The sequence below is a fragment of the Medicago truncatula genome, unplaced genomic scaffold, assembly GCF_003473485.1.
Source record: "Medicago truncatula cultivar Jemalong A17 unplaced genomic scaffold, MtrunA17r5.0-ANR MtrunA17Chr0c02, whole genome shotgun sequence".
In the NCBI taxonomy this organism is placed as follows: domain Eukaryota; kingdom Viridiplantae; phylum Streptophyta; class Magnoliopsida; order Fabales; family Fabaceae; genus Medicago; species Medicago truncatula.
In genome coordinates, this window is record NW_024340361.1 from 541,769 (window position 1) to 550,425 (window position 8,657).

Consider the following 8,657-nt stretch of genomic DNA (forward strand, 5'->3'; position numbering starts at 1 on the left):
TTTTTAGACAAAGTATTTCTTGACTGCATCCGTGTTCACAGGTCGTGGAAGTTCTTCACCGTCCATGGTTTGTAGAGTCATGGCACCACCTGAGAAGGCTTTTTTAACAACATACGGACCTTCATAATTAGGAGCCCACTTGCCTCGGGAGTCTGGTTGGAAAGAGAAAATCTTTTTGAGCACAAGATCACCTTCTTTAAACTCACGGGGACGAACTTTCTTGTCAAAGGCCTGTTTCATCCTTTTTTGATATAATTGTCCGTGACATAGTGCCGTCATGCGCTTTTCTTCAATTAGATTCAACTGGTCGTATCTATTCTGAACCCATTCAGCTTCTGATAAGTCAGCCTCCATTAGAACTCTCATTGATGGAATCTCGACTTCTATAGGAAGTACTGCCTCCATGCCATATACCAGGGAGAAAGGAGTTGCCCCTGTTGATGTGCGTACAGAAGTACGATACCCATGTAATGCAAAGGGAAGCATTTCATGCCAATCTTTATAAGTCACTACCATCTTCTGGACAATCTTCTTTATATTCTTATTTGCAGCTTCGACAGCACCATTCATTTGAGGTCTGTAAGGTGAAGAGTTATGGTGCTCGATCTTGAAATCATCACACAATTCTTTCATCATCTTGTTGTTTAGATTTGTTCCGTTGTCGGTGATGATCCGGTTGGGGATGCCATAACGACAAATGATATGATTCTTGATAAATTTGACCACCACTTGCTTGGTCACATTAGCATACGATGCGGCCTCAACCCACTTAGTGAAGTAGTCAATAGCCACTAGGATAAAACGGTGTCCATTTGAAGCTTTGGGCTCAATCCTTCCGATCATGTCAATGCCCCACATAGAGAAAGGCCACGGAGAAGAAAGTAAATTGAGTGTAGTTGGCGGCACATGAATCTTGTCGGCGTATATCTGACATTTGTGACACTTTCTGGTATGCTTGTAGCAATCTGATTCCATTGTCATCCAGTAGTAGCCTGCTCGCAATATCTTTTTAGCCATTGTGTACCCATTAGGATGAATTCCAAAGGATCCTTCGTGTATTTCATGTATCAATAAATCAGCTTCATATTTGTCCACACATCTGAGCAAGACCGTGTCAAAGTTTCTTTTGTATAAGATGTCCCCATTCAGGAAGAAATTACTAGATAATCTTCTTAGAGTCTTCTTATCTTTGTTGGATGCTTCAGGAGGATACTCTCGAGTTTGGAGAAACACCTTAATATCATGAAACCAAGGTTTATCATCGAAAACTGCTTCAGCGGCAAACACATAAGCGGGTCTATCAAGGAATTTGACACTGATTAGTGGCACGTCATTGTGATGATTCACCTTGATCATTGAAGACAAAGTAGCCAAGGCATCAGCCATCTGATTCTCATCCCGAGGGATATGATGTAATTCCACTTTGTTGAAGAAGGTCAATAAACGTCTTGCATAGTCTCGATAAGGTATTAGTCCTGCGTGAAGAGTTTCCCATTTTCCTTTGATCTGGTTGATTACAAGAGCTGAATCTCCATATATTTCGATGTTCTTGATTCTTAGATCAATGGCTTCTTCAATACCCATGATGCAGGCTTCATATTCAGCGATGTTGTTCGTGCAGTCAAACTGGAGTCTTGCTGTGAAAGGGATGTGAGTACCCTTAGGAGTAAGGAGTACTGCCCCTATGCCGTTGCCGTATACATTGACAGCCCCATCAAATATCAAACCCCACATTGAATCTGGATCAGGACCTTCTCCGAATAGTGGCTCGTCGCAATCTTTCATCTTTAGATACATAATCTCTTCATCAGGAAAGTCAAACTTGATAGGCCGATAGTCTTCAAGCGGTTGGTGAGCCAAGTGATCAGCAAGAATACTGCCTTTAATTGCCTTCTAGGAACGGTACTCGATATCATATTCAGATAGTAGCATCTGCCACCGTGCAATCCTACCTGTCAAAGCGGGCTTCTCAAATATGTACTTGATTGGATCCATTTTAGATACCAGCCAAGTAGTGTGATTAATCATATAATGACGGAGGCGTTTGGCAGCCCAGGCTAGAGCACAACATGTCTTCTCGAGCATGGAGTAGCGAGATTCACATTCAGTAAACTTCTTGCTTAAATAATAAATGGCGTGCTCTTTTCTTCCGGTTTCATCTTGTTGTCCGAGCACACAACCCATGGAATTTTCTAACACCGCTAGGTACATGATCAAAGGTCTTCCTTCAACTGGAGGGATGAGAATCGGTGGTTCTAGCAAGTATTTCTTTATGCTGTCAAAAGCCTTCTGGCAATCTTCGGTCCACACAATACCTTGTTCTTTGCGGAGTAGTTTGAATATCGGCCCACAAGTTGCAGTCATATGAGAAATGAACCGGGAGATGTAATTTAGTCGTCCAAGAAAACCCCTTACTTCTTTTTCTGTTCTCGGAGCAGGCATCTCTCTGATGGCTTTGACTTTGTCAGGATCTACCTCGATGCCCTTCTGGCTGACAATGAAGCCTAGAAGCTTTCCGGATCTAACACCAAAAGTGCATTTGTTGGGATTCAGACGAAGTTTGTACTTCCTCAGGCGCTGGAACATCTTCAGTAGATACTTGACATGGTCTTCATTAGTAATCGACTTGACTATCATATCATCCACATAGACCTCAATCTCTTTATGTATCATATCGTGGAAAAGAGTAGTCATACCCCTCTGATAAGTAGCTCCTGCATTGATTAAACCGAACGACATTACTTTGTAACAAAAAGTGCCCCAAGGTGTAATAAATGATGTTTTCTCTCTATCTTCGGGTGCCATCTTGATTTGATTATAACCGGAGAATCCATCCATGAATGAGAAGACTTTAGACTTTGCAGTACTGTCAACCAACACGTCAATATGAGGTAAAGGAAAGTCGTCTTTCGGACTAGCTTTGTTTAAATCACGGTAGTCAACACACATTCTGACCTTACCATCCTTCTTTGGAACAGGCACTATGTTAGCTAACCATTGGGGGTAATTTGATGTGATGAGGAAACCTGCGTCGATCTGCTTCTGTACCTCTTCTTTGATTTTGAGAGCCATGTCAGGACGTGTTCTTCTCAACTTTTGTTTGACTGGTGGACACTCAGGTTTCAAAGGTAGGTGATGCACCACAATATCAGTGTCTAGACCCGGCATATCTTGGTAGGACCAGGCAAACACGTCAACATATTCTTTGAGGAGCTCTATCACTTGCTTTTTAACACTTGTTTCGAGCGATGCCCCAACCTTGATTTCTTTCTTGTCTTCTTTGGTGCCCAAGTTAATCACTTCTAGTTCGTCCCCATAAGGCTGAATGGTCTTCCTCTCTTGTTCGAGTAGTCGAGAGATTTCGTCGGGGATCTCTTCATTCTCTTCTTCCTCCGCCTCACACACAGGGAACTCAAAGTTGGGAGAGATCATAGGGTTATGTTGTTCAACGGGTTCGTCGATTTCTAATCTGCGCATATGATGGATGATTTTAGAAAAAAGATACATGCAGATTTTTTTGAAAATTTATGTTGGGTTTTTTTGTATTACCACTTTTCAGAAAAGCATAAAAGAAAATGAGACAAAACATCGGGAACAAAACGACATTTTTATTTTATTGATGATAATTTCTTGAAACAAAAAGCCCTAGATAAGTTCACTTTCGCTTGGGGCGGGGCGAAAGGATTTTTTTTAAAAGAAAAGCATAAACTAGACAAATGCATTACTTGGACAAGTGAGCAACAAAAGGAACATCTACAGCAACCCAATTGTGGCTGGATACTCCTGGCGTTATAAAACCTCGTGGCACACTTTCAGGATCATCTTCAATGATTGCATGGATAAAGCCCGAACTGTGGAAAGTGCCCTTCTTTGCTGTGGACAAACTAGTAGATGGGAAGAAACCCAAACCTTCTCGGTGCTTGTTTTCTGGAAGCTCTATCAGCTTTCCCCAGCTTGCGGACCCTCCTGCTTGTATGACCTTCTGAGCATCTCTTAGAGAAGAGATAGAGGCTTCATTCCTCTTGGTATTCTTATCTTCTATAGTAAACCCTTGAAAAGGTGTCCCTTCGACATCGTCTGCCCCAATGAAAGAGAAAGATGACAAATGACTCACCAATAAAGCCTCTTCCCCGTTTACAGTTACTAGCTTCCCATTCTTCACAAACTTCAGCTTTTGATGCAGTGTGGATGTTACAGCCCCTGCCTCATGAATCCAGGGTCGACCCAGTAGGCAACTATACGAAGCTTGAATGTCCATGACTTGAAAATTAACTTGAAAAACTTGTGGCCCAACTGTGATAGGTAGAACCACCTCTCCAAGGACATCCTTCCTCGAGCCATCAAAAGCTTTCACCATTACCCCACTTCGTCTCAAAGGTGCGCCTTGGTAAGCGAGTTGGGCATAAGTTGTTTTGGACAACACATTCAAAGATGATCCAGTATCCATCAGCACATTTGACAAAGCATCGGTCTTACAGTTCACAGATATATGCAGCGCCCGATTATGGTTCCTCCCTTCTGCTGGGAGCTCTTCATCACTGAAACTCAAGTTGTTGCATGCAGTGATGTTCCCTACTATTCCGCCAAACTGACCCACCGTTACATCATAATCTACAAAAGCTTGTTCTAAGACCTTCATCAATGCATCTTTATGGGCCTCAGAATTTAGTAATAAAGACATTATGGATATTTTGGATGGAGTCTGCATCAGTTGGTCAACAACCTTGTACTCGCTCTTCTTTATTAACTTGAGAATCTCATCAAACTCTGTGTTTGTACCAGCCCCATTGGGTTGATCTACTTCTTTAGTGATACCAGCCTCTTTAGTCCGAACCTCCTCGTTTACTGAAGCACCAATCTTCTTTGGGAACACTATGGGAACAACGCGCCCATTTCTCAGAACTCTACTGTCTTCAACAATATTATCCACACTAGACAAAGGCGGTATCGGAACCTCACGACCCCCTTCAATCATGGTAGCATTGTATTTGTATGGAATGGCTTTTTCAGAAGCATATAGCAGTGGACCCGGTAAGCAGATCACCAGAGGGGTGATAGTTGACTTTCGACTGTCATAAAACACCTCCAAAGGCCCTTCAGGAGTTATTACACACACATCATCACACTTCCTTTCGACCACAAGCTCTCCTCGGTCTAGAAGCCCTTGAATATCATTTCTTACTTTCTGACATCCTCCGGAGTTCATAAGGCATATTTCACAGATATCATGATCATGCTCAAAAAGGTCGACTTTGCATAACTTGGCATGTAACGGGACCAAGGGTGCCCTGATATGTTGAACATTCAGAATGGGACGAGTCTTGTGACAATCTTCGACCATGTTGACTGTTGCGGCACCATGATTCGGCAATGGATTTGTTTGAATATTTGGCGCCGAGTCTGTGAAAGTTATTTTTCCATCATTGATCAACCTCTGCACTGTGCTTTTAAAGGCATAACAAGTTTCAATGTTATGGCCGCGGCCCCCTTCATGGAAGTCACAAGTTTGGTCAAGTCTATACCAAGATGGTAGTTTTTCTGGGATAGGAGGAGCTGTTCTAGTTTGGACAAGGTTTTTCTTGAGTAAGCCGGGAAGTAATTCTGCATAGGTGACTGGTATTGGGTTAATCGGCATTCTTGGTGGTCGAGGTTGTTGTGGGCGTTGTTGATAAGGTTGTTGTTGGAAATTTTTTTTGAGGGTATTGTTGGTATGGTTGTTGGAAATTTTGTTGTTGAATATTTTGTGGTGAAGGATTTTGTGGGAATTGAGGATATTGTGGTATTTGAGGATATTGCGGTAAGTGAGGATGGTTATTTGTTTGTTGAAAAGGGTGAGAGGTGGGTGTGATGGCAGCAATGTATTGATAGGCTGGATAAGTTTGTTGAGGCCTTCCGTGAGTCACCATACCGACTTCTTGCTCTTTCTTTCTCGGGAAATGGTTCCCGGTCTTCTTGGTCCCACTGGCAGGAGTTGCATTCTTTACTAAGCGTCCTTCTCGGACTCCTTCCTCTAACTGTACTCCCATACCAACCATCTCTGCGAAGCTCTTTGGTGTACTCCCGACCATCTTTTTGTAATAGAAATGATTCAGGGTTTTCAGGAAGAGCTTGGTCATTTCTTTCTCCTCAATGCGTGGGCTGACTTGGGCAGCGGTGTCTCTCCACCGTTGGGCGTACTCTTTGAACGTCTCTTTATCTCCCTGAGTCATGGCTTGGAGATCACTTCGGTCCGGAGTCATGTCTACATTGTAACTGTACTGTTCCACAAAAGCTTCACAAAGGTCACGGAAAGTTTGAACCTTTGTTTTGTCTAGGTTTGTGTACCACTTTGAAGCAGGGCCAGTCAAGCTTTCTTGGAAGTAGTAGATAAGAATCTGATCATCTTGGGCATACGCAGGCATCCTTCTCACATACATTTTTAGATGCTCCTCAGGACAAGAACTCCCTTTGTATTTCTCGAAATCTGGGATCTTGAATTTGTGAGGTACCTGCACACTTGGTACCAAACAGAGATCGTACGCAGTCTTCCCAAATTTCCCTTTTTCATGGAGAGCTTTCATGTCTCGGCGTAGTTCATCGTACTTTTCTCGTAGGTCGCTTACTCCCTCGTAAGCCTCTGCATTCCCTGAATGAAAGATAGGCTCTTCAGTTTGCGGAATTGTATGCATCACAGGTGCTGAGTAGGTCATGGCGGCTGGAGTGACCCTCATGGTAGGTGGGGGTACTTGAGCCGTGTGCTGGTGAGTAGGCATCTGAGCTTCACAAGCAATAGGACGAAATATCTCCCCGGCAGTGAAAGGTGGAAACCAAGGCGTGGAATGTTGCGGAGCGGACTGCGTTGGAGTGTCAGCACATAGTGTCCAAGAAGAAGATGCCTCGGCCTGAGTTCTGACAGGAGGAGGAAGTGGAGGTGCTTGTGATCGGGCCTGCGCCTCTGTTAGGGCCTGAGCTTGAGTTTGCACTTGTGCTAATGCTTGCGCTTGTGCTTGAATCTGTACTTGAGCTTGAGTCTGAGCTTCCGCCATTGTCTTCATTAATTCAGCCATCTCGTCCATCTTAGTCTGCATGGCTGTCATTTCTTCACGAAGTACCCGATTTTCTTGCTCAAGATAATCCATCTTCTTCTTTACGTTTGCTCTAGTGTAGTGAGTACGGGTTGACTTGTAGATGACACGTGGGGCCACCTTTTGAAATGAGTTGACCTTTTTCTCTCTCTGGAAAAGAAAGTTTGTGTGAGACTTTGACTTGAGACTATGAAATGCAGGATGATGCATGATGTTTATGCGAAAATATAGACGTATTTTTTTATCGAAGGACTTATGGAAAGTATTTTTGTAAATATCATAGTTGAGAGTTCCATTGAATAATTTACATACTACAAGATAATTCCCTTTCTAACAACAAAGCCAAGGGATAGACCTACAAAGTACATAACAAAAAGTTAAAACATAAAAGATAAAAACAACTGGGAGATTCTTGAGCTCTTGAGGTGGACTAGTCCTCGAAATCTGAATGTGGACCGTCAAAGAGATCCAAACGCCTCCTCTTTCTCCCGGGAATTTGATCAAGTGCAGCATCCTTCTCTTTGATGGAGCCTTTCAGCTTGGCAATTATTTTGTCTTTCTTGTGGGACTCCCAAGCTTCTTGCTCTAATAGGCCCGTTAGAGTATCATATTCCTGATCTCTTTTTTGATACTCCCATTTCCACATGAATTTTTCGCGTTCTTCGTCAGCTAAACGCCCCTGGTACTCCTTCATGGTATGCGGGGGTAAGGGCAAAGGTATTTCTGGAATGGTTGAGGATAAGAACCTCGGTAAGGTGTTGGGCATACCAAAAGCTATAGCTCTATCAATAACCCATTGTGTATAAGATTGATGTACAAAGCTCTGCTTTCTCCCTAACTGGATTCCATCAAACTTACGAACGATGTGCCAAGCTTGTACAAACTTCAATCTCATGTTTGTACGATCTTCACTATTGAGGTAGAACTCACCGGATAAGGAAAGATGGTCAGGTTTCCCTTTCATGGGGTATCCGTACTGGCGCATGGCAAGAGTTGGGTTGTAAGTAATTCCTCCACATGTACCGATAAGAGGCACATTCTCAAATTCTCCACAACTGCCAATGATTACTTCAGTGTTCACATAGAACTAGTTAATATCAGCCGGGGTGAGAGGCATGATCCTCTGAGACCAAAGGGCTTTCCCAGTGTTTGCCTTGGAGAAGATTGATTTGGGTAAGTGGGAAACATACCATTTGTATAGCAAAGGTGCACAACAAACAATAGTTCCACCCTTTTGGATGTTTCTATAGTGGATGGAGTGGTAGGTGTCCGCAAGGAGAGTAGGCACCGGGTTTTTGGTGAGGAAGATCTTGATTGCATTGAGGTCGACAAAGTTGTCCATGTTGGGAAACAGGAAGAGGCCATATATGAGTAAGGCAAGGACAGATTCGAAGGCATAAGTTTTTTGGCTTTCGCGAAGGCAGAGGCTTTTTGGTAGAGGAATTTAGCGGTTAGGCCTTGGAAATTGTTCTTGATGGTGAAGTGAGGATGGACTAAGTCGGAGGGTTTGAGATGGAGGGCTTTTGCAATGGTTGCGGCCTTAGGTGCGGGTTCAAGGCCGTTGAAGGGTCCTCCTTTGGTCACCGGTAAGCC

The 8,657-nt window shown here is 43.3% G+C and overlaps 1 protein-coding gene across 1 annotated transcript; it reads right to left on the minus strand.

Moving 5' to 3' along the window:
• Window positions 1-7,274, minus strand: LOC112421946 (uncharacterized). Its single transcript, XM_039829734.1, has 4 exons — window positions 5,909-7,274; window positions 3,726-5,601; window positions 2,005-3,469; window positions 1-1,893 (listed from the first exon to the last, which is right to left on the minus strand). Exons 1-4 carry the CDS (start codon window positions 7,272-7,274, stop codon window positions 4-6), a joined length of 6,597 nt encoding a protein of 2,198 aa, XP_039685668.1. The 3' UTR covers window positions 1-3.
• Window positions 7,275-8,657: the final 1,383 nt, after the last annotated feature.